General features: G+C 38.1%; 2 protein-coding genes and 1 pseudogene across 17 annotated transcripts in view; 1 reads left to right on the top strand and 2 right to left on the bottom strand.

Annotated features, from left to right (window-relative positions):
• Positions 1 to 13737, bottom strand: part of TMEM87A (transmembrane protein 87A) — a 38528-nt gene extending 24791 nt beyond the window's left edge. Inside the window, exons 1-6 of one of the 3 annotated variants that reach the window (XM_025998536.2) lie at positions 13502 to 13737; positions 12133 to 12193; positions 9553 to 9638; positions 5920 to 6033; positions 3958 to 4011; positions 3827 to 3871 (exon numbers count right to left, since the gene is read on the bottom strand). In XM_025998536.2, the coding sequence (XP_025854321.1) occupies positions 3827 to 3871; positions 3958 to 4011; positions 5920 to 6033; positions 9553 to 9638; positions 12133 to 12193; positions 13502 to 13645 (504 nt within the window). In that variant the 5' untranslated portion in view covers positions 13646 to 13737. The remainder of the gene's footprint in view (positions 1 to 3826; positions 3872 to 3957; positions 4012 to 5919; positions 6034 to 9552; positions 9639 to 12132; positions 12194 to 13501) is intronic. The other 2 variants (XM_072738385.1, XM_072738384.1) reach the window with 2 other exon arrangements.
• LOC112920111 (U6 spliceosomal RNA) lies at positions 8739 to 8834 on the bottom strand (annotated as a pseudogene).
• GANC (glucosidase alpha, neutral C) overlaps positions 13695 to 26302 on the top strand; it is an 80299-nt gene continuing 67691 nt past the window's right edge. For 5 of the 14 annotated variants that reach the window (XR_011997359.1, XR_011997358.1, XM_072738373.1 and 2 more), the window contains exons 1-4: positions 13899 to 14038; positions 14586 to 14709; positions 16757 to 16819; positions 18225 to 18333. Coding sequence is in view for 9 of the 14 variants with exons in the window: in XM_072738373.1 (XP_072594474.1) it covers positions 14681 to 14709; positions 16757 to 16819; positions 18225 to 18333 (201 nt within the window). In the remaining 5 variants the exon portion in view is untranslated. Of the gene's footprint in view, positions 13815 to 13849; positions 14066 to 14585; positions 14710 to 16756; positions 16820 to 18224; positions 18334 to 26302 lie in introns of those variants that run through there. The other 9 variants (XR_011997357.1, XM_072738374.1, XM_025998533.2 and 6 more) reach the window with 6 other exon arrangements.

Here is a 26302-nt window from a genome sequence, read left to right on the forward strand (position 1 = left end):
TCAATGTTGGTTCATCAATTGTAATAAAGTGCCACAATGGCTGGTGCAGGATGGTGATGGGGGGTGGGGAGGGGGACCTGAGTGTATATTTGTGGAGGGTCTATGTGAGAACCCTGCCTTTTGCTCAATTTGTTATGAATCTAAAGCTGTTCTAAAAATGAAAATCTACTAATTTAAAAAACATAATGGTAAATATATTACATTACTGCTTAAATCAAACCATAAGAATGAGCTAATAAAAACATTAAATCTTAGGGAGAAGGAATAGAAGAGGCCACTTTGTCTAAAAAACATGTTTTATCAGAGCTTTGATAAAAGGGGGTGGAGGTGCTGAACTTGTGAGTATCCTTTAAAAAGAATTATTAAAGTATTCTCCTCTTGTGCCCAATTTTCAGGAAGAATTACCAAAAGACAAAAATCTGACTTCTTTTTATTAGAATCTGACTAAATAGCTTTAAATATTACTTGTGATATTCAACAAGGTCATCTCAGAGGGAAGTCTGGTTCTACCTCTGCCCCTTGTCCTGCTCATCATGCTCTCTCTTAAATAAATAAATAAAAGCTTTAAAAAGATGTGCACAGAGATATAGCTACACATTATGAATGGGACCTTACCTATAATAGTGAAAATTTGGAAACAAAACAATAGACATCAACCAGGAGATAAATATAAAAATGGTAAAATAAAATATATGAAACCATGAAAGAAGTGAAGTAGCACTCAATGTACCAATCTATTAAGTGAAAACAAAAAATTGTATAGCAGTATATGTAATATGATCCCATTTTGGTCAATATGCAGGTTCTGTGTAATCACAAAAAACTACTAGAAAACAAAATTACAAGGGATTTTTACTTTTAAGTTATAGAAGTAGCATGCTTGCCAACATGGAAGTGTATTAAAACCAGAAAATAAAATATTTTTAAAATCTTCAAAACTAAAAGTGCTGTTTAAAATTGCAAGATAATGAAACACATAAATGTCTAAAAGGTAGTTAGCTAACAAATTGTGACATAATCATACAATAAAATAAAATACGCTGAAGGGATTTAAATCATGATGCCATATAGTATTTACTAAACTAGAAGGATGTTTATGCTATACTGAGAAGCTAAAAAAAAGGCCACAACATAATACATATTATAGGATGCCCATTATTAAATAAATTTGTTCATAGACAAAAAACTATAAATATATTTATTTTTTTAAAGATTTTATTTTATTATTTATTCATGAGCAACACACAGAGAGACAGAGAGACAGAGAGAGAGACAGAGGCAGAGACACAGGCAGAGGGAGAAGCAGGCTCCATTCAGGGAGCCTGATGTGGGACTCGATCCTGGGACTCCAGGATCACATCCTGAGCTGAAGGCAGGCACTAAACCACTGAGCCACCCAGGGATCCCCTATAAATATATTTATACTCTAGCAGTGTGTAGTAGTATTCTAGATGATTATTTTCTTCTTTGCATTTATGTATGTTTTCTAAATTTGATAGTGAATATATACATATTAGCACAAAAAAAAAAAATGAAGTCTGCAGTGCCAAACTCATTTTTAGGTTAAAATTCTATAAACTTTAAATCACGGCAGGGACAGTGGGACACTTGCAGAACAAGGAGCTCTGAAAATTTACTCATTCCTAAAAGCAATAAGAACATGGGCAAAAATGATCTAAATCAACTTTTTTGCAAGTCCAGAGATTAGCTAAAGACTTAAACCAACCCTAAAAGTGTTTCCTTAAGAAAAACAGTTCAGCCTTATTAAAAACAAAAAATGAACCTGTAGTGTTTTTGTTCATCCTAATCCCATGTCCCTCATCCAAGCACCTTAAAACTGAAGTTCTCACAACTCATAACCGCTGTGAAAAACAACAGTTTGGCAGCCACTGGAAAAAACAGAACAAGTATGGAGATGCCCTAAAACCCAGTAGCAGAGCTATTGGGCAAGTTCCTTTCTCAGGGCTCATCTTTAAGATGACCTGATCCAGCCTTGTTCAGTGGAAAGGATTCTATTCTCAGGGCACTGTCAAAGGCACTCAGCAGAAACTGTGAAAAAGCAGAGCTGTCCCTAGGCAAGGTTAGTAGACTGGGCTATCAAGACACTGACTAAAAACTTAATGAAAAACTGGAAATGAGATGGCCACAGGGGCTTTAAAAAGCTCCAAAATAGGGGATCCCTGGGTGGCTCAGCAGTTTAGCGCCTGCCTTTGGCCCAGGGCGCGATCCTGGAGTCCCGGGACCGAGTCCCCCGTCGGACTCCCAGCATGGAGCCTGCTTCTCCCTCCTCCTGTGTCTCTGCGTCTCTCTCTCTATATATATATGTTTCTATCATAAATAAATAGATAGGTCTTTAAAAAGAAAAAAAAAAAAAGCTCCAAAATATTCCTGAAAATGTACAAGGCTAAAAGTACATGCAGATCTGTGCACATATGTGCAGGGGCTGTACACACATACCCAAGAGAGACCTGAGAAGGCACTCATCACTCACCTCTGATCTTAAAGTTCTGCACAGTAAGGAAGTAAAAGTTAAGACAGTTTGAAACTGTGAAAGAAGCCAAACACATGACCACAAATTGCATGATTTGATTTATATAAAATGAATAGAACAGGAAGTCCGTAGACAGAAATAATAGTGGTTGCCTAGGGCTGGGGCAAGGGTGGAAAGAGAATTGACTGCTAATAGCTTTGTTATATTCAATATAGTGACTTTTTGGGTGATAAAGATGTTCTGGAACTAAATTGTGATTGGTAATTGCACAACTTATGAATATACTATAAAAACCACTGACTTTACAGGTTTTAAAAGGCTGAATTCTGAGATATGTATGTCTGAATAAAGTCCTTATAAATTGTAAAACTTCGGGGATCCCTGGGTGGCTCAGCGGTTTAGTGTCTGCCTTTGGCCCAGGGTGTGATCCTGGAGTCCCGGGATTGGGACCCACGTCCAGCTCCTTGTGTGGAGCCTGCTTCTCCCTCTGCCTGTGTCTCTGCCTCTCTCTCTCTCTGTCTTTCATGAATAAATAAATAAAAATCTTTTAAAAAAATGTAAAATTTCAATTTTGTAAAAAGCATGATCCAACATGGTTAAGTCTTATTCCCTGTATATTTTTAAGTGATAAAGCTTTGAGGAATTAGTTATCAGGAATTAGAAAATGAAATATGAAAATAAAGGCATTTGAATTTTCCAAACTGTCTTCCAGTTATATTCTATAAGATAATTTTAGATGGGGTTTGAGATTCTTTCTTAAAAGTTTCTTCCTATTTATGAGTCATATTTATGAGGTGATAACTACAAAAACAATAGATTGCTTGCAAGAAATAGGGAAAACATAAGAAACACATAGAAGAAAATAAAAATCACTTCACTATCTACAACAACTATTATTAACAATTTGGGGGTTTTTTTGTTTGTTTAAAGATTTATTTTATTTTATTTTATTTTATTTTATTCAGAGCGAGAGAGAGGCAGAGACACAGGCAGAGGGAGAAGCAGGCCCCATGCAGGAAGCCTGATGTGGGACTCGATCCCGGGTCTTCAGGATCACACCCCAGGCTGCAGGCGGCACTAAACCGCTGCACCACCAGGGCTGCCCGGGGTTTTTTTTTAGTAATCATATCCCAATGTGAGATATGAACTAATGACCCCAAGATCAAGAGTTGCATGCTCTACTGACTGAGCCAGCCAGGCACCCCAACATTTTGGTGTTTAAATTTTCATTCTTAAATTCCTTTTTTAAATGGTATAATACCAAGATAGTTCAAAACACATAAACCTAAGAATTGACATATGTATCCTATGCCCCAAATTCCCTACTATACTTACAGTTTTATCCCCAGTGAGGGTAAGATTTGTTCCATTCTCCTTAGCCTTTAAACATTAAAAAAAAAAGAAAAGGAAATTAATTCCAAATTTTTACTTTACTCTTAGAAATATCTAACAATGAAAACAATTACCTCCTGTTTTTCTCCTAAGAGAGGCAATCGGTGCACAGAATCCCCAGAAAAGCTCTATGAAAGAAATATAACATTAAAGTTAAAGAAGTATAATAGTAAAAATATAGTTCAAAATCCACAGAAATGGTTAAAGCAAAACTTACTGCAACAATAAATTAAATGGCATTGGCAGACAAGATTTCCAATTAAGCATAAACAAGTGAATAAACCTCTGTTGAGAACTAAAAAATAATATCAAATTCAACTGGCCACTCAATTTTTCTACTAAGAATTAAAGACTTTTAAGAATAAAAAAAACCTTAAATAGAAGGTACATGCTTAGGATAGACAGATCTTATCATTCCCTCTCCCACTACAGATAAGAAAAAATGGCTCAACGTTATAAAGCTTTAGATGCAGAAATGGGATTTAAATTTAGGCTTTTTAACTCTTAGGTCCACTGAACTAGGTTCTCCTTCCAACACAACACACACCTATAAAAAAAGCTACACTAATTACCTTTCTTATCAGTTATCAGCAGATGAGACATTCTCTTTTCTGAGTAATTAGAACACATAACTCAACTCTGTTATATTTGACTGTTAGAGGAAAGGTAAGCTTATCAATAGGGGTATATACCAAGACCCTGGAAAGATCACAGCAGATCTGAAAGTGAACCTTGGGCAATAGTATACAACAGGTAGCTTTCCATGATCAAATCGAGGAAAGGCCAACCAAACCTCCCAGGCTAGAAAACTAACAGAAAGCCCCTTACTCAAGAGTCCACTGTTTCTAGCTTATTCTCCCACCATTTTAAAGATAATCTAAATGTTTTCCTCCATATCAATAAAATCTAAGGATTTTTCCTCCAAATCCACAAAAATCTAAGCTGACAAGCACTCAATTATCAAGTGTTATAATTGAATTACCAATTACTTCTTTTGCTTGTCAACTATTAATTATTAAATTAAAGCCTTCTTATCAATCAACTTTACTTCTAGTAACTGGATAGAAAGCCTAGCTTTCAATGAAATCTGCTTCTTCACGGCAATTTGCTAAATATTCCAAAGCAGTAAACACAGTAAGGACAAAAAGGCTATAGCTAAAAATAACCATTTTCAATACCCATCAAACATATAATTTTTCTATTAAAAAACTGGTGTTAGATACTATTTTTAAGAAAATTTTAAATACAAATTCCACTTACACGATTACACATATGTAAGCATTAAAAATACATATTATTCGCCTCTTCTCCTTTACCTAAAAAAAAGGTGTGAAATTCAACTCTTTGAGTTCAGGTCTATAGCAATAAAATCTAGAAACACTGATTTTTCGGGGACACAACAATTAGGTGAGATGACAAGAGAACTGAAAATCAGATGTTTCAAATGTCCATCAATGGGTGAATGGATAAACAATGTTGTATGTATGTACAATTCAGCTTTAAGAAAGAATTAAATACTGACACATGCCCTATGGATGAACCTTGGAAACATTTCCCTAAGAGAAAGAAGCCAAACAAATATTGTATTATTCTACTTCTTGTAAGGATCTAGAATATAGAAATTCATGGAGACAAAGTAGAATAGTTGTTACCAGGGACGGAGGGAGGGGAATGTTACTGTTTACTGGTTATAAAGCGACAGTTTGGGATGACAAAAGCTCTGGAGATGGCTATTAGTGACAGTGTCCCAACAATGCAAATGTACTTAATATCCCTGAATGGTATACTTAAAAACTGTAACGGTAAATTTTTTTTTCACCATAATAAAAAAATGGGGATTAGTTTTTTACACACAAAGGGAAGCAAACCCTCTTTTTGATGAGATGAACGTTAAGTGGTTGACTATGCACCTTCAGAACATGCTTCTAAGTTATTTCTGTCAGAACAAAGAATTGAAAAGTAGGAAATGGGGAATCAGCAAAAATGCATATTACATATTTCACCTCTATTTCCCTCCAACCACTATCAAACATTACCTGTGCTTTAAAGAGTTCACTGCAGTTCTGGAACAACTTTGATGATGTTTGGTATTTCCCAGACAAGCCTTTCTTTTCCTTAAGGTTTTCCAAATATGTCTCCACTTCTTCTCCCTGTAAAAACAGAGAGAATACAAAATATACAACTTACTTTTCACAAGTAAGGTACTTAGAAGGTAATAGATTGTCTATAGGACAGATACAGTTTTGGATATGCTATTTTAAAAATTAACAGCATCAGATAAAAACTGTGTAATAGTACCCAAGAATCTAACAGTATTAGTGTCTAAAGTACAGAATTCTAGTCCATGGCTCACAAAGAGCAGTTCTAAAACTTCTAGAAGACTGGGAAACTATCAGAGTCCAAAAGGTTTTGTCACAAGAAATATAATCAAAAGAGTTATTTGACTAAATTGCCAATACCAACAAAAAGATATACTTGTGCTTGTAAGCTAAGGCATAGCACAAAACTGCTCTAGTTGTTCATAGCCCACTGTTGACATCCTGAAAAAACTCATTTCTGCGGCAGCATCCGTCAGTTCTGTGATTTTTCTCCCATACCTACATCGCTAATCTTCCCCCCTTTCTTCTAAGCTCCAGTTTTTTAAACAGTTTTTTTTTTTTTAACTTATTTGAGAGAGTGAGCGCAAGAGAATGCACATGAGTGGGGGTAGAAGCCAAGGGAGAGCAGAAGCAGACTCTGTGCTGGGCAGGGAGCCTTACTCCGGACTCGAGGCTGGGACTCCCGAATCATGATCTGAGCCACCCGGGCGCCCTTTCTTTTATTTTTTTAAGTGTCTTTTTTTTTTTTTAAAGTTCCAGTTTTACAACTCCAATTACGTTCTTGTCATTTCCATAATTCTGTCCTGTGGCAATCCAAGATAATTTTTATATTCTTGTCTTACCTATAAAGACTAGATCTGCTAAGCTCTTGACCAGTTTATCACAAGTTTCAAATGTATGAAGTTTTCAACTATAAATTCAATTAGTGACTGATTAACATCAAAAGATAAATAACGCTTCAAACTATATTCTGGACATACTACCATTTCTCTCGAAATTCTTCAGTCCTTTTAGTCTTCCCCATAGTCTTCCCCATCAATCCAATCCGATGTCGTATAACAAAGCAAAAAAAATCACCAACACCACAAAAAAGGTGTTGTGGTGCCTAATACAAGGCAGATATTCAAAACGCTTAAGGTTTAAAAAACCAACTGGATGGCAGACATTTTTTAAAGACTAATTAGACTATCTTTAGAAAGGAAAGAGAAATAATAAACGGAGGATAGAAACAGAATGGAAATGGCCTGAAAAATCATTCTTGTACAAGTACAGCATACTACGTCAACTCTGAAATGAGGTCTACAACTATTTCTAAACTACTACTGATAAAATAACGTTATTTGCCTTGTACTGATAACGCAAAACTAATAATGGGTAAAATTGCTGCCTCTTATCGGAAACCAAGGCAGTGGCATCTAACTGTACCACTAGTCATTGCAGTAGGTCACAAACTTACAGCATTAAAAAAAAAAAAAGAGGCCAGTTTTACAAAAGAATGACTTTGATGAAGCAGTAAAAAGTATTAATGTTATTAAATCCGGACTCTGAGGGGCGCCTGGGTGGCTCAGTCAGTTAAGCGCCTGCCTTTGGCTCAGGCTGTAATACCAGGGTCCTGGAAGTGAGCCCTTCCTGGCCTCCCTGTTGGGGGGGGTGGGGAGGGCTGCTTCTCCCTCTCCCTCTGCCTGCTGATCCCTGGCTAGTTTGTACTCACTCTCTCTGTCAAATGAATAAATAAAATCTTAAAAAATCTGGACTTTGAGTACATGTATTTTTTTAATATTCTATGAGACAAAATGGGAAATATGCAAAATACTAAAAATGAGATAAAATACTTAATACCTGTTTTGACTTATAACCTAAACTATCTACTTTTTCATTTACTCTAAAGAATAACTGATAAACTACAGTTATTCAGAGTTGATTATTTGGGAGGTATTTTCTTGAAAATGGGCAAAGGAAGGCTGTTGCTTCAAGGAAGAAAACGGACATTCTCTGCTAATGATAAAATCTGAGCTTTCAAGCAAAAATTGGAATTTTGGAGAACTCGTGTCTTCCTCACCATGAGCCGAATAGCCTCCAATACTTAAGGAGTTTCTGATGTGACAGAAGGGTGATTTTAACAAATATAACTTCAACTTCATTATAAAATGAATTAACATTTTAAAGATTTATAAAATTCAGTCAAACAGTATTTTCTAAATAACCGAGGTTACAAAATCACACATGGATAAAAGACCAAAGTGTATGACACACCAACTTATTTAAAATAAAAGAGTAGGAAAAAAGTTCACTGATACGATTTTAGATTCCACATTGCCATCCATTTTAAGAAACCCACTTGTTATGTTTGGTATAGAAACAAAAAACAATATCCACAATTATCTGAAAACACTATTAAAATACCATTCCTTTTGCCAACTATGTACCTATGTGAGGCCACACTTTGTGCATTTACTTCAACCAAAATAATATACCACAATAAAGTGAGTGAAGATATAAAAAATCCAGCTGCTTTCTATTATATCCAATATTAAATGAAGGGCTTTGCAAAAACACAAAATAATACCACTCTTCTGAGTTGTTTTTTTTTCTTTGAAAAAGTTATTTTTCATTAAATAAATATTTTATTAACATGTAATGGCTTATTACAGCTATTTTAAAATGCACTAATAAAAATTTCTGTATTCTCTGTTGTAACTTCTAATATAGTGATCCACATGAACAAAAAGCTTTTTGGACACTGCAGTAATTTTTTTTTTAATATGGAATGCTTCATGAATTGCATCATCCTTGTGCAGAGGCCATGCTCATCTCAATATTACTGCAATTTTAGTATATGTGCTTGTTAGAAGGTGGAGGAGGGACAATAAAGTATTCCTCAAACTAAGAAAGTATTTTGAGACCAAAAAACAAAGCAGGGAACTCTCTAGTTTATGTAGTTTTATTCAGGGTAACTTACTGATGGGGGAGGGAAATGAGCAGAGGACAATTCATGGCAGCTGCAGGGTTATTCTCCACAAAATCCAGACCTTTGTCTATAGATTTTATACAGTGAGGGGATGCACAGAAGGGCACTATCGTGAGATCAAAGAATTCCCATGCACCTCCAAAGGGCTGGCATGCACCTAATTAACAGCTAATCATTAATTAGATCTTGTGGCACCACCTGTTATGGAAGGCTAAAACAAGCCTCCTGGATCCTGGCCTTGGGAGGTTCTAAGGTTATGTGTATTAATCTCCAGGGGGAAAAAAAAAAAAAAAAATCTCCAGGGGGACTGGAACACATAGCCCCACAAGAGAAGTAACTGAGCAAACATGAACAAGATGGAGGACCAAAGATAGGAGTCAGTACTGTCCGCACTCCTACAGTGCTGCCAAAAAGAGCATGAGTCTGCAGGAGTTTTTAAGGATTGAGACCAAAGAGTTTGAGAACTGCTAGCATGGTAGATCCATATATTGGGAAGCCCAGGTTCTAATTTCAGCTCTTCTCCTCCTAGTTACACAACACTCCTTCTTCTATCAGGTTAGGACCCGATGATATCGAAAGTCTATTAGTTTTATTCTCCTTACCTTGAAGTTGTAGATTTCATTGTAACAATCAGCACTTTTCAGATACCAGGTTATATTCAAAGATACATCACAAGGCTCTCCATCAACTATAGAAGAATAAAACTTTGTGAATAAAGATGATTGCCAAAGTATTTTTCCTTTAAAATTCTATCTTTCCTGCTAAATTTAGATACTCAAGGACCATCTTTTCTCCAAACACAAGGTAATAAAGTAATATACGTAAAAAGAACTGGATATTCTTCAGAAAAAAGTACTGTTGTTCACAGAAGATGTTTTTGACCGGCTTAGGTGTATCTACTTGTATGCCTTAAAACCTCAATTTCTGGTTCTCTGTTGGGAAAAAACTGGAAGTGATAGAGCAGTCCCAAGTTAAAACCAGTCTTCTATTATCATTCAAATATTTACTCAACAGGGCACTTAAGTATATGAAGCTACATGCCACTGTGTTAGGCCGTAGGAGAACAGGATCTTAAAAAAGCTACATTCTATTTGGAGAAACAAGGAGTAACATTAGGGACATCACAAGGCAGTAGTCAAAATAGTTCCACTGAGAGAAAAATTAATAGCTTAGACCTCGAAAGATACCAAACTAGACAGAAAGAACTAAGGAAAAAGAAAAAAAATCACCTGGTTGGGGAAGGTAGGAAGAGCAAAAGAAAAAAAGGGAAGACTCTTTAAAAGAGTCTTAGCCCACCTTAAAAGAGGCCTCAAGGAACCTCACAAAAATCAGAGTGGCCTTGATCTCATTAAACATACTTTGGAACCCAATATTTAGAGGACCAAGACATTAGCCTGAAAATCTGACAGCATAAATCTGACTATATCACTGATCACCTGTCCCACCTGGAAGTCAGTTTATCTTTGATTCCAGAAACATTATAGAAAATATACTAGAAGATACCTGCTTCAAGCAAATGTCACAAAGATAAATATGAGTGCATCTAGGAATCTATTTTTGGTTCTTAACAAAAAGTGCACACCTAAAATTATAACCTTTCCCTTTTCTTTGTTTTAAATTATTTTCTCAAATTAATTTTCAAGTGACATACTTTTACAAGGTTCAATCAAAATACACAGAACTCTGATGTGCTAAATAGAATTTCCGAAAATTATATAAAGGGTATTTGCAATCTCACTGTAAACTACTCAGAGGAACCATACAAAGATGGAATTAACTAAATAGAAGCCAATAAGAAAATCCCCTAAACAGAAGATCTGCAGGAAAACTTGGCTGCAAAAATATTACTATTTATGTTTAAAAGACACCATCCAGAACTTTGAATGGATGTCATTAAGAGGCAAAAATGGTCCTGGCAATTTCACAGAAAGGTATATACTATAACCCTGAAAGTATAAAATCAGAGACAAAGTAAATGTGAGAAAGCAGAGAAGTAACAAAATGAAAGAACATTTTTTAGGAGCCTCAAATTCTCCAAAAAAATGAAATGTAGACACTGCAAAATATGGAGCTTGTGTGAGTTGGCAAAGCACCATTTGATCAAAATAGATGAGAAAAGACTATACACAATAGAAAGGTAGAATAGCATGCAGGCTGTCAGGCCATTCCTAAAGCCCAAATACTGCTATCCCTGTAAATTATTCTAATCCAGCACACCAACCTCACAAGACAGAGCAAATTATTCTGAGTAATATGATTTAAATCAAATTTAAGTCATTAGTCAAGAGACTGAATTTTCATAGATATAGTCTATTCTTCATAGAAATTTTACTGACTCCCCGTCACTGCTGCTAGACTGTAAGCTCAGTAAGAGAGACGGCCTTTTCTATCACTTCCCTGCTGTCTAAAACATTGCCTGGCACATAGCAGGTTTTTAATAACTACTTACTAAATGATTAAAACAATAAAATCATCCAACTACAACTTATAACTTTGCAGCACTTTCATGGAAAAAGATGTTCATAGAAGCACACATGGATGATCTGAACTTTTATCCCTGATCCTGAAACAGAGCTATCCATGATCATTTATTCCCTAAAATAAAGCCAGTTTCAAAAATAAAAGGAAGCCTTTCTTTAATATGTAACTGGATATTTCGGATTCAGATACAGTGGTTTTCTCACTGGACAGACTGGTTTGGTTCTAATAATCCCTTTTCCCTGATAGTATCTTTGAGCTTCCTCTTCCAAAGATCAAATAGTAAAATACTCCTGTAAACAAAGGTTTAACTGAACATACTCATTCAGAGCCAAAGGCCTGACAAAACTAACTTTTGTGTTCGGTAAACATCTAACAAGCACACAAAAGCAGAATCAGTGGCATCTCTCTGACACAGGACAGATTAAAACACCATGAAGACAAATCAAACAATTTGTCTAATTGTAAACAGTAAACACCAGAAAAACAAGAGAAGAAAATAAAGTTCACACAAGTATTCTTAAGATTACTCAGTTAAAAAACCTTTAATTACACTACTTACATTTATTTTATTTAGATAGTGCCGGACTATTAAATTTCAAAGCTTATGTTTAGAGTAGATCAGAGATAGAAAACAGGTCATTTGGAAGTTTAAAGATCACTCAAAAACTCAAATAAAAATTTCATGAAATGCAAAAACTCACATTTCAGGAAGACAGTGGTATTTTTGAACAGGATCTTTCCAAAACTGAAATAGTTTTTCCCCTGTGAAGATAAAGGAGAGAAAGATAATTAGCATCAGATCACTTTTAATTCCCAAGGCAGAATATAAAAAATTGTTATAACAACCTTAAATTATAAAATGTTTATATTAGTTTTCTTAACAAAAAAAAATACATCAATAGCCTTTCTTTTAGTAAAATTCAACCATATCCAAATGCAGAATTTTACAGCTGGGGGCAGAGACACAATTTTACCCCCCCCACAGGCCATGAAGCAAGGACTCTAGAAAAAAAAAAGTGCCAGAAATCCCAACTTAAATCTTCATAGAGGGTACTTCTTCATCAGTTTATTCCCTTTACTCACTAACCACTCTTCAGAATAACCAATCATTTCTTCAAATAAACTATTCTATGAACAGATAGATTTAACTATTAACCATTTTAGCAACAGCACCTAAAATTCAGAACCTGAAGATCTTCACCAAATGAACAAAAGCTATAATGCTTGCCATATTCAAGCTTAAATAAGATTTGGACGTTACAACCAGCGAGCAGAGCAGAATGGAAACAAAAAGGCCACAGTGGTTTCAATAGGACAAAATGCTTTTGGCATTTCCTGCGTGCGTCTGATTTGCTGGCTCACAGAACCATATAGCTCTTACTCAAATAAGGTTTAAACGAGGGGGGTGGAGGGACAGAAAGGGTCAACCTACCTAGTCAATCATCCAGCAGAAAGACTATCTTTTTAACTATCAAGTTTTAGAATACGATTTCTTCCATTCCAGCCATTCTCGTGTTAGAATACATTTTTAAATGCCGAGGCTTCTTAATCACACAGCAAAGCTTAGAACCACCATTCCAGAGTTCAAAAGAAATCAAACAACTTCGTAAGGAGAATCATCCAGTAACAACAACAACAACAACAAAGCGCAGAGGGAAAAAAAAGAAAAAAAAAAAGAAAGAAAGAAAAATACCTATTTACAGATCTCTTTCATCCAATTCGGGGTCACTGAATTCTGTGAAACTTCGGCTGAAAGGGAAAACCGTTCTCCACCTATCCTTTACCCGTCTCAAGTTAAGGCATTCAAAGTTCTGACTTGGCCAATAAGAAACCGCTCCACTGTTCCTCACCGCTCCTGAAGCGGCCCTGGCATCTCCGCTAACCTACCCACTGAAGTGCACGGCTTTCCGCTCCAAGGAGGTGGATCCCTGCTAACCAGCGACACAGACGCTCCAGGCAATTCCATCCCTTTGGAAGCGGGCTTTTGCGGAGCCTTCATGGACCCCTAGGGCCACCGTAGCCCCACCCCTTGCTCCTCCAGGCTCAGTTGCTTCTGAAGTGAACACTCACCGACGGCATGGGGATGTGCCACTTGGATCGGTCGGCAGCGGCGACAGGTGCCGGCCCTACACCGAGAAACGACAGTGGCGACGGCTGAGCCCCCAAAAGAAGAAGAATGATAGGCAGCACCTGAAGCCACGCAGCCGCCGCCATCTTCACAGCCGCGGAGCGCCTACCGAAAGCATTTCACCTTCTTCCGGTTCGCCCCGCCCTCTTCCGGCTCTGCTTTGGGGGCGGGATCATCCGGGTCCTCGAAACCTCGCGGGGCTTGTTTGTTTTGCGACCCAGCAGCCCCTCCCTAAGCCGGCCGTCACTACCTCGTGTGAGTTTCAGACCCTACGGCGCTAGCGTCCTATCGCGGTAACCCCGTCACCTTGGAGCGTTAGGATGTTCGCTTCGGTCGGCTCTGCCGTCGCCCGGCCCTTAAAGGGTCTGGGGACCAAGCAAGCTCCCAATGTAGCGTTTGGCTCTCTCCTCTCGTTCGCCCCAGCCTCTCATCCCTTCTAAGTCAAAGTCAAACGCTGGGGCCAGAAGTCTGGGGAAGCCGTAAGTCCCCCCGTTTGGCGTGTAGTCGTGAGTTTCGGTTTCTGGAGGTATTTAATCAAAGATTGGAATTTGGCAGGGGTAGAGTATAAGCACTTACTAAACGGTATCTACTGTGGTAGATACGCCCTTTTATAAAGACCGTTCTGGCCCTGAAAAGTAGTATGTTGCAGAATTTGGCCGGAGAACATCAACCTTCAGCACAGAGCCGAGCGGCGCTTTCTATTTAAAACTAAAAAGGGAAAGAATGGGTCAGGTTTCTATATCAGTAACGTGACGGTCACTGAGATAAACCTGCAGAAGTTTGGCCTGGATCAGGCAAGGGAAGCGGTGTGGGTACTTCCTGGTTCTCACGCTCTTGACTTTGATCCTCTGGGGCCGTTGGAGTACACGCCCCCTCCACCGCGCCAAGACAGCTTTCGGTTCCTCTTGAAAGCAGTTCCTTGTCGGGCACTAGTAGTCAAGAAAATTTGGCCAAATAAATCCCCCAAGAAACGCTAATTTGGGCCTGGAAAACCCGGGAATAAGTATAGATTTGTTACTCCTTAAGGGACCTGACAGTGGTGAAGTGCTGGTTGTAATTGAGCAAGAAGGCCCTTGGCCTTGGCCTGAGAGCTGAAAGCCAATCAGATTGACTAGGAAGCCATGGAAGCTGCTGAGAAAGAGGAAATCAGGTAAAGGCCCAGTGGTCCTCTGCAAGGACTGAATCCAGACAGCAGGGGATAGATAGTTGCTTTCAAAACCTGAAAGCAGCATTCTGGTTTTGAAGGTTTCACTGATTGTATGACCTCTTATTTGCATGTTTGATACTCGTGTACTTTAAAATTTTTTTCTCAGTTCCCCAGGGAATTAGTCGATTATCAATAGCCCCCTCATAAAATCCTTACTTACACAACGGTGGAAGAGTTGTGATCAGAACTATAACACGTGAATTTCAAGCATGTAGCCTTCCATGTTCAGCTATAGCCCCGTCTTCCTATGTTATTACAGAGCTCATTCTTCAAAGCTGGGAAGCAAAGACTGCAAAATTCTTTAATTGTTGCACACTTGATTAAAAGAAACAGTGACAAAGACTGCATCAGGGAAGGATTTGATGACTTCCAAGAAAATAATTTTTAAGTACAGCCAAGTGTATCTGTGTGGGCTTGTTTCCCTAATATCTTGAAATGTGTGTTCATAGTTCCCTACACAATCATAGACTTGCTGACTACAGCTGTATTCAGCAACACGGCTGCCTGAAGACCAGTGTGTTTCCTTCCCTCCTCCTTACAGCCTATAGTTGTTCTAATCATATGGAGGCTAATGTGTTTTTTTTAAAGATTTTATTTTTAAGTAATCTCTATACCCAAAATGGAGCTCCAACTCAGAACCCCAAGATCAAGATGCTCCACGAACCAACTAATCCAGCCAGGTGCCACTTGAGGCTAATTTATTTTTTTTATTTTTTTTATTTTTTTTTAATTTTTATTTATGATAGTCACAGAGAGAGAGAGAGAGGCAGAGACACAGGCGGAGGAAGAAGCAGGCTCCATGCACCGGGAACCCGACGTGGGATTCGATCCCGGGTCTCCAGGATCGCGCCCTGGGCCAAAGGCAGGCGCCAAACCGCTGCGCCACCCAGGGATCCCGAGGCTAATTTAAATACATATTTTTAGCAATATACATGCATCATATTCACGTTCTATTCCAGAAACAAATGTTCTGGGAATTTGGTTTTAAAAAACATTGGTTCCAAATTTTCAGCAGCATCTTAAAAAGCAAAAGATTTTGCTTCTACATCTGTTTCTATTATTCTAGCACCCTTGCACATACCTCTGTGCAAGCAGAGCACAGAGCATTTGTCAGGTTGATTTGTGCTTGTTGGTTAGGCTCTTGTAGGAAGCTCAGACACAGTCCTTCATATCTTCCTCAGACCCCCGTACTCAGTAAGGATAGTCTGAAAATATTTTATTGAATAAATAAGTGTATTGTTTTTGTTTGGTTTGAGTTTTTTGTGTGTTTCTGCTTCTTCTGATTTTACTGTTGTAGTTGTAGCCTTCAGTCATTATTTTATTTTTAATTATTTTTTAAAAGATTTTATTTATTTATTCATGAGCGACAGAGAGAGAGGCAGAGGCAGAGGGAGAAGCAGGCTCCATGCAGGGAGCCCAATGTGGGACTCGATCAGGACTCCAGGATCACACCCTGGGCAGAAGGCAGATACTCAACCGCTGAGCCACCCAGGCATCCCTTCAATTATTTTAAAAGAACCCTTCCTTATGAGTAACAATACTCTTTTTCCAGTGCTTTCCGAGTAATCCTAGAATTTGATGTTTTGTTGTATACCTTGATGATTTACAAAAGGATGTTTTTCTGCACCACACATGCTATTGTGTCATGTTATGGCCATGACACAATTTTGCATTGCAGAAGTTTTTGACCTGCATTCAGAGAAGGAACAAAAAATGGACTCACAAACCTTGTAGAAAATAAGTGTCTTAGGGATCCCTGGGTGGCGCAGCGGTTTGGCGCCTGCCTTTGGCCCAGGGCGCGATCCTGGAGACCCGGGATCAAATCCCACGTCAGGCTCCCGGTGCATGGAGCCTGCTTCTCCCTCTGCTTCTCCCTCTGCCTGTGTCTCTGCCTCTCTCTCTCTCTCTCTCTATCATGAATAAATAAATAAAATCTTTAAAAAAAAAAAAAAAAAAAGAAAATAAGTGTCTTAAAATGTCTTTTATTTAGTGTTGAAGATGAAGCTGTGGATAAAAACATTTTCAAAGACTGCAGCAAGATTGCTTTCTACAGGTAAGGAGAGGAAATGTACTACCTGGATCAAAACATTTCAATATTGCAATATTTACAGGCTTTCTAAGGAAAGGGTCAACTAGGAAATGTAATCATTAAGAAATTTATCAGACAGGAGACATTTACCTTTATACACTTACTATTGTCTTATTTAAATTTCTCAATAAATATATATTTTATTTTAAAAGTGTTTATATCTTTGAATAGGTAATACCTTTACATGTTTCAAAAGTCAAATAATGTCAAAAGATATACTTTGGAAAGTGTTACTCCCATGCCTATCCTTTACCACCCTGTTCCACATCTTGTCCTTCTAAGTAACCAGATTTATTAATTTCTTATTTGTTCTCTCAGTATTTCTGTTTGTAATGCAGATATTCTTACATCCCTGCCTTTGTTAATACCAAGTAGCTTCCTATATACATGGTTGTATACTTTTTTCCTGCTTCATAGTTTATTCTGAAGAGCTCTGCATGAGTATATAGAGATTGTACTCTCTTTTTAGAGCTGTGTAGTATTCCATTGGGAGGATGTACTATAATATATTCATTCTCCTTCCTATTGCTAGATCCTCAAGTTTTTAATCTTGTAGCTGTAGTATCATGTCTGATATATATATATATGTGTATATATATATATATTATTTCTTACACATGCAGGTGTATTCATAGGATGCATTTCCAGAAATGGTATTGCTGCATCAAAGAATAAGTACATTTAAAGTTTTACGTATTACCAGATACCCCTCCGTAGGGATTGTACCATTTTGTACTCCCATCACCACGCTATAAGATTACCTGTTTCTCCAGAGCCTCAAAAAATATTTCTTTAAAATCTTTTTGTTGAGTGTCTGTCTTTGTGTGATCTCGATCCCGGGACTCCAGGATCGCGCCCTGGGCCAAAGGCAGGCACCAAACCACTGAGCCACGCAGGGATCCCCAAGATCACTTAAGTTCTGAATATGTACCTTAGAGAGAATTCAATAGGGAACGCTTGATCATTTTGTTAAATCACTGGATTGTATTGGATTTCTATTAGAATTTATTAAGTTTCTATTAAAGTGTACATTTCATGGAAAGAGAAAGGAAAATTAACAAGCTAATAAATACCATCCATGAAACCTGCCCCACCTTCTCAATAAAGAGGACAAATGGCATCCTTAAGCAGTGCTATGTTGAATAATTTTATTAGTATTATTCTTACTAGTACTAATTTTATTAGCACTCTAATAATAAGGTACTGCTGTTAGTACTTTATTGGAGTACTAATACTATCTGGGCTGAGTTCATTTACAATCATAGTGAATTTTAATGACTTCCACGTGATAATATAGTCTGTTAGATACTGACAGTCACAAATTCTCAATTATTTGTATACTCTGTATTTGTATTCTCTATATTTGCAGGCGTCAGAAACATCAGCTCTCCAGGAGATCCACCTATCAGGCATTACTAGACTCAGTCACAACTGGCAAAGACAGCACCAAGTTTCACATCGTCAATGAAACAACCAAGGTGAGACAGAAGTATTTTCTACAGAGAATTATTTTTTTATATTAAATTGGGCTTGAGTGAAGTAAATTTCCACAAAGGCTAGTTAAAACTATGCTTCAAAAATAAACTTTGTTAGAGAAATAATGTCATCTTTTTCATATCTACATATTTTTTTAAAAGATTTTATTTATTTATTGAGGAGAGTCACAGAGAGATAGGCAGAGGGGCAGAGGGAGAAGCAGGTACCATGCAGGGAGCCTGATGCGGGACTCGATCCCACTCGATCCCCTGACCCTGGGATCACGCCCTGAGCCAAAGGCAGACGCTTTAACCGCTGAGCCACTCAGGTGTCCCCATATCTACATATTTTAAAAGTAATGTGAATACTGACTACAAATTGCCTGTGTATCACTTTCCTAGATGTTTTACAAATGTTATTTCCTTTTAACTAGTTCTCATAATACAGAAAAGCAACTAGAAAGTCACTTGTTGAAAGTTATGCAGCTAGTAGAGTTTTCACCTGCATCTATCAAGCACCCATGTTTTGTTACTATTACACAGTGTACAGTTGAGCATGCAGCCTGAGCAAGGTACAGATTCAGTGATGTCAAATTTCAAAATGTGGGTGGGCCAAGGGAGCAAGGGACTGTATAGTTGAAAACCTAAGTTATAAATGTTCTGTCTCCTGAGCTGCTTCACTATCAGATCACTCTAGTTATTACATACTATAGGGATTAGAACAGTATGTTAAGTACTTTTTCTCACTTGTCAAGTCCCCATGCTACTTTAGATGGGCCAGTCACAGAGGAGGAAGTGCTGTATGGGTTGAGCCAAGAAGTTGACTGTGCACAAGTACTGATGCTCCTAGCCTGACCCTCACTTCTAGATCCTTCCTGTCTTCTTAGATGCTTCGGATGCTTCTAAGGCTTCTCAAACCAATCTGGCTTAATTGGTAGTTCATGTAACTAAAAGACATACTTACAGCCATGCAGTCTAGGTTTCCTAACAGGTGACTGAGAAGAAATCCCCTCTCACTGCAAAGCTATGAGAGATCTCCCTTTGGTGACCATAACTCTCACCCTGTGGTGCCGCACTGAGGAACCTCTTTAGAGAAGACAATAAAAACTGCTCCACATCAGGGGGTTCTCTATAACATTTGTAAGACCTTTAATTTAGCAAAGAATTCTAACTTTATGCCCAGACTGGGGGATCAACTGCACACTGAGGAAGTTTGCCTTCCTTACAAAGTTTTAGAAAATTTAGCCGTTTCATAGATTTGGAATTTTCTAACACACTTTTCTGGCCTGAATTCAAAGTAAGGGCTAAAATCATATCAACAGTTCTATGTTCTCTATTCCTATCACCTGTCCCCAACTTCAGGTTACTTATGGGTATATTATGGTAGCGGTATACTTAGTTCATGCCTCTTAACTACACAGATGGGATAGTTAACCTTTCTGTGAAACCTGGTCTTGCTTTTGTACCACTTATTTTTCCCTGAAGGAATTTGCTCCCTTGCTTGGCATTTTTGATACCTTTGAGTTCTCAGCTCATGGTACCCCCACACACAAAGTCATAGGTCCTCTACAACTGGATCCAGGAGGATACTAATCATTTTTTTTTTTGATAGGTTGAGAGCTATTCATGGGAAAACATGGAGTATCACTAATTTCCTTCCTGGAAATCCACCTGCTATTCGCACATGGCTTGACACCCAGCCAATCCTCTATATTCAGGGTCAGCAAAAACAATTGGCTCCAGGAAATGCAAGGAGTCCACTAGAAACCTTCCTGGAGTCATGGTCATTAAGCCTGCCACCAGAATGTCAGGCACCTTCCTTTCTTTATTGTTTTTTCTATTTTTTCTTTCGTGTGTATGTGTATGTGTATTTGCTCATTTTCCTTCCTGTCTCCAATGTGTCTAAACCCAGAGAGTTGTAGCTATCCCATAGTCGGGGCAAGAATCACTTTCCATCCTTGGGGAGCTTCAGTATATTGTCATGAAGACTCATGGTGAAGTAAAGTAAATGAGGCAAAAGCACTCTGTGGGTCAGAATGCAAATGTCTATTCATCTTGATACCAGTGCAGTTAGTGTGGATCCCCACACACTACCTTTTACAAAACTGTAGATCAGTTCTCTAAGCACATCCTCTTTGGAGCTTGAAAACATGAGAGACATGCTGTTCAGGTCGGATGCCAGAACTAGAGCCCACTAGATCTAGATGCTTTCCAAAGAAAAGAAGCTACAGTCCAGGAGGACCCACAGGATCTCAGCACAAGACAGCACATGGCTCAGAAGGTTGCTGAGAAGCTCAACAAGCAAGGGCAGGTTATCCAGGATGTCAACAACATGGCCCCCAGGACAGAGAACTTTGAGGGCCCCATGGAACAGACTTCATGTTAGGGTATTAGAAATATTGGGGCTGCATAGAGAATCTGCAGGCTCTGCTCTCAGGCAAATGTATAGTATCAGGGGTTACCCTGAATTTCTGGGCTGAATTCCAATTTAATGTTTTCTTTGTCACTTGAAGTTGAGATGACTAAGAGGGATTTAGGATTTCATGTCCTTTGTCAGTCCGAGAGGGACAATGAAGATCCAGACAGTAATCTCTAAAATTGTCTGAACCTTGGATCCAGCTCATTGTATAGTCAAGCAGCCTCCATTTAAAGGTTGTTTCTGGAACGAAATGGGTGTTTCATGGGAGATTTCACTTAGGGTACAGTAGAGATGTGGTCTGGGGGTTTAAAACAAGCTGCACATATCTACTTACTCAGAATGATAGCTTTTTACTTCAGGTTCAGAGAGATAGATCCCAAAGTCTAAGAGGATCATATTCATCTCACAGCTGCAGTTCTCAGATTTCACTGATCCAGCAGATTCTGACAAACCTAGCATTCTTAGTGCCTGCCCCCACATCATTAAAACTCTTAAAGCAGTAACTCTGTTGTCAAGATCTGTTAATTTTTAAAATCCTTCTTCCCAACATAAGCAACAAGAAACAGAAACAAGCTTCATTCAACACTGTCTTAGCTTGGGCTCCCATAACAAATACCATATACTGGATATCTTAAACAACAGATATTTATTTGCCATAGTTCTAGAGCCTGGGAAATCCAAAATCAAGGTGTCTTTGGAGACCCTCTTCCTGGCCTATAGACTACCATCTTTCTATATTTTCATATATTGGAGGGAGAACTAATTCTCTGATTTTTTTCTTACAATGGTACTAAAAACATCATAACCCCACCCTCATGACCATATCTAAACCTAATCACTTCCCAAAGTCCCTATCTTCAATACCATCATATTGAGGGTTAGTGCTTCAAAATATGAATTTGGAGATGGAGAGAGACACAGTTCAGTCTGTAGCTAACATAATGTTCCTGGGACATAGTAATGTTACAGAACAAGCTGAAATGTTGCCCTGTGTGTTGTCTCCAGCTCAGGACATCTAGGCTTTGAAGAAAAGCCAGTTGTAGGTTAAAATGCATAAATTTTCTTCTCATACGGTCCCAAGATAGTATCTTGCCTATTCCTGATGAAAAAAATAATCAAGTTAGATATTAAAGAGAGTTCCAAAAGAAAATCTAAAAAGAAAGCTAACAGTAAAATGTTGACTGCTTTTTAGAGCTGTTTTTTTCTACTATCAATTTTTTACCTTCAATGAAAATTTGACCTGGATTAAGAAACAGATATCTAGTCTTGTGATTTCAGAGCAGAGAAATTTATTGTGTCCTCTGAGTTTAGCTAAAAAACAGTGCAAGCAAGTCTCTCTAGAACAGACCTATGTCTCTGACCTACTTTATTTTTATTTTTTTTAATAAATTTATTTTTTATTGGTGTTCAATTTGCCAACATACAGAATAACACCCAGTGCTAATCCCGTCAAGTGCCCCCCTCAGTGCCCGTCACCCATTCACCCCCACCCTCCCGCCCTCCTCCCCTTCCACCACTCCTAGTTCGTTTCCCAGAGTTAGGAGTCTTTATATTCTGTCTCCCTTTCTGATATTTCCCACACATTTCTTCTCCCTTCCCTTATATTCCCTTTCACTATTTGACCTACTTTAGATTGGCAATTTAGATGCTTTTTCATGACATGGATGACCTCTTAGCAACATATTTACTTTCCTTTGCAGCCTGTTTGCAAGTTTTCACGAGAGACTGCACTTCTAGCAGCATCTCCAAGGATGTAGGGATATCTCTGAGCACCTCCATGACGTTACCCCCCTTCTCTTTGCATCTGAGTCTGATGAAAATGGGATTTTGCCCAACCAGCCACCTCCTCAGCAGATGAGGAAGAACTACCACTTGTTAGCCAGTACCATTTATGCAGGGGTGGCCATGAACAGGCAGCTAATTTGGGAACTAGCCAAACAATCAGAAGCATACCTGAACAGACTAAGTGTCCTTGGGGAACCAATAGGCTAATGCTCAGCGTGAACTTGCAAATGTTCTCTGTAGAGAATCAGTGCTTGCAATAATAAACTGGCTACAACAGTGGAAGGGGCATTTAGTTCCTTATGGCAATTTGATGAGCTCTTAGTCCTCTGAATCCTGGGAGGTCTTGATCTGCAATTTGCTCACACTTGTAGGCCTTCTAGATGAACTGTTCTTTAGAGTATAGTGAAGACACCTGGTGCCAGAGGAAAGGCAAGGTCTGCATCCATCAAAAAGTTATAATTTCTATTATAATATATTATATATATTATAATATATGTATTATATATATTATAATATTATATATATTATAATCAAGAGTCATAATTTCCATTCCATTCCATTTAAATATGTGTTCTAGGGTGACTCTTAACTCAGTCACAGTCTCTACTAGTTGTGATTCCCAGTTCCTGGTAAATAACAAATCTTGTTTTAATATAATTGTGATCAGTCCACTATTTGAAGAAAAAGACAAGGCTGTTTCTACCACCATGATTTTTACAACCTGATATTTTTGCTCATGTGGCCAAAAACAATAACAAAACAAATAACAATAAGGAGACCAGATTTATGATGACAGACTACCAGGTTTTGTTTTTAATAAGTATGAAAGAAATAAGATAGGAAAAGAGAATTAGTACCCTTTCCCAGACCATGAGAAGCGAGCCTTTAAATAAAGTTTTATGAAAAACCGAGTGGAGACTTGTACTAAAACGAACCTCTAAGATTTATCTCATTTTCTCTGTGTAGGTGGACATTTACCTATTTTAAATATTTAAATATTTTTAAGAGAGCAAAATCCGTACTGTGTCATTATTTAAAATGCTCAGTTACAGAGGGGGTGATGCTCAATGAAATGTTACTTGTTTTACATAAATCCATCTTGCTGCAATTTGAATGTAACTGCCACTATGATCTAAGTAAGTATTCACACTAACTCCTAGTTTATACATCTCACTTCTGTAAGTTAACATATCTTTTCATTGTCATTTCCAATCATCACTAATAGGAGAAAGAGATTCAATCATTTACTTGTCTATTACTTTTTCATAAATGTCCAAACAGGAGAAGAACAGGAACATACAGAAATTCTTAATGTGTTAGAAGAATATAACGTTCACGTCCAGGTGTTTTGACATAAGCAAGGTTTTAGTGGAAGAATTAGGCAATAACCGGCAATTGAGAAATCCAGAGAAGTGGTTTTTAAACTGTCAGCCACAGAGCCCAGGTCTCCATGGACCTGTCTCAGCGCTCAGTTCAGGGAGAGACTTAGATATAGGGGATCCGAGCCACTCCCCACCATCTTTAACCCAAGTAGCTTTATTTTTGGACTTCTGAAAATCTCTTGCTGTTAAAAAATTTTTAAGTCAATTAAACACAGCATGAGCCAGATTGTAGCAGCAAAGCATACTAATGTCTAAAGAGATTATATGCTTGGAACATGAAAGCTGTGTTGATAATGGTAAGAGATATGAATGAATCTGTATATTGACCTTAAAAAAGATTACCTGTTGGGGAAAAAATCACTTGTTTAATTGAGTTAAAATGAAAATATAATGGAGCTTTGATTCTGATTTGTGTGTTTGGTTGTAAAAGGTCATTATGGTAAAAGTAAAAGCAAGGTTATTAACTGCCTCCTCGTATAATTAGGATTGTTTCCTGAGCTGCAACCTTAAGAACAGAACATACCAGTTTTAGTTAAAAAAAAATTTTTTTTTGAAGAGAGTCATTTTACTAAAACTGGGAGGATCCCTGAGTGTAGAAACTAGGTGCAATTTGTTCATCATATGTAGGCAGGCTGTGTGTTCTCTGCTTAGGATGTTCTTGCTCATTTTGTCTGCCAAGAGTCCTGCTAGCCCTTGAATGTCTAGAGACAGCCCAGAGCCCCTCTCCTTATGGTCATTGTTTTGTTTTTTTTTTTTTTAATTAACTTTTATTGGTGTTCAATTTACCAACATACAGAAAAACACCCAGTGCTCATCCTGTCAAGTGTCCACCTCAGTGCCCATCACCCATTCCCCTCCAACACCCGCCCTCCTCCCCTTCCACCACCCCTAGTTCGTTTCCCCGAGTTAGGAGTCTTTATGTTCTGTCTCCCTTCCTGATATTTCCCAACATTTCTTTTCCCTTCCTTTATATTCCCTTTCACTATTATTCATATTCCCCAAATGAATGAGAACATACACTGTTTGTCCTTCTCCGATTGACTTATTTCACTCAGCATAATACCCTCCAGTTCCATCCACGTTGAAGCAAATGGTGGGTATTTGTCGTTTCTAATTGCTGAGTAATATTCCATTGTATACATAAACCACATCTTCTTTATCCATTCATCTTTCGATGGACACCGAGGCTCCTTCCACAGTTTGGCTATTGTGGCCATTGCTGATAGAAACATCGGGGTGCAGGTGTCCCGACGTTTCATTGCATCTGAATCTTTGGGGTAAATCCCCAACAGTGCAATTGCTGGGTCGTAGGGCAGGTCTATTTTTAACTCTTTGAGGAACCTCCACACAGTTTTCCAGAGTGGCTGCACCAGTTCACATTCCCACCAACAGTGTAAGAGGGTTCCCTTTTCTCCGCATCCTCTCCAACATTTGTTGTTTCCTGCCTTGTTAATTTTCCCCATTCTCACTGGTGTGAGGTGGGATCTCATTGTGGTTTTGATTTGTATTTCCCTGATGGCAAGTGATGCAGAGCATTTTCTCATGTGCTTGTTGGCCATGTCCATGTCTTCCTCTGTGAGATTTCTCTTCATGTCTTTTGCCCATTTCATGATTGGATTGTTTGTTTCTTTGGTGTGGAGTTGAATAAGTTCTTTATAGATTTTGGAAACTAGCCCTTTATCTGATATGTCATTTGCAAATATCTTCTCCCATTCTGTAGGTTGTCTTTTAGTTTTCTTGACTGTATCCTTTGCTGTGCAAAAGCTTCTTATCTTGATGAAGTCCCAATAGTTCATTTTTGCTTTTGTTTCTTTTGCCTTTGTGGATGTATCTTGCAAGAAGTTACTGTGGCCAAGTTCAAAAAGGGTGTTGCCTGTGTTCTCCTCTAGGATTTTGATGGAATCTTGTCTCACATTTAGATCTCTCATCCATTTTGAGTTTATCTTTGTGTATGGTGAAAGAGAGTGGTCCAGTTTCATTCTTCTGCATGTGGATGTCCAATTTTCCCAGCACCATTTATTGAAGAGACTGTCTTTCTTCCAATGGATAGTCTTTCCTCCTTTATCGAATATTAGATGACCGTACATTTCAGGGTCCACTTCTGGGTTCTCTATTCTGTTCCATTGATCTATGTGTCTGTTTTTGTGCCAGTACCACACTGTCTTGATGACCACAGCTTTGTAGTACAACCTGAAATCTGGCATTGTGATGTCCCCAGCTATGGTTTTCTTTTTTAAAATCCCCCTGGCTATTCGGGGTCTTTTCTGATTCCACACAAATCTTAAAATAATTTGTTCTAACTCTCTGAAGAAAGTCCATGGTATTTTGATAGGGATTGCATTAAACGTATAAATTGCCCTGGGTAACATTGACATTTTTACAATAT

This window comes from Vulpes vulpes, chromosome 15 (assembly GCF_048418805.1).
Source record: "Vulpes vulpes isolate BD-2025 chromosome 15, VulVul3, whole genome shotgun sequence".
NCBI classification, from domain to species: Eukaryota; Metazoa; Chordata; class Mammalia; order Carnivora; family Canidae; genus Vulpes; species Vulpes vulpes.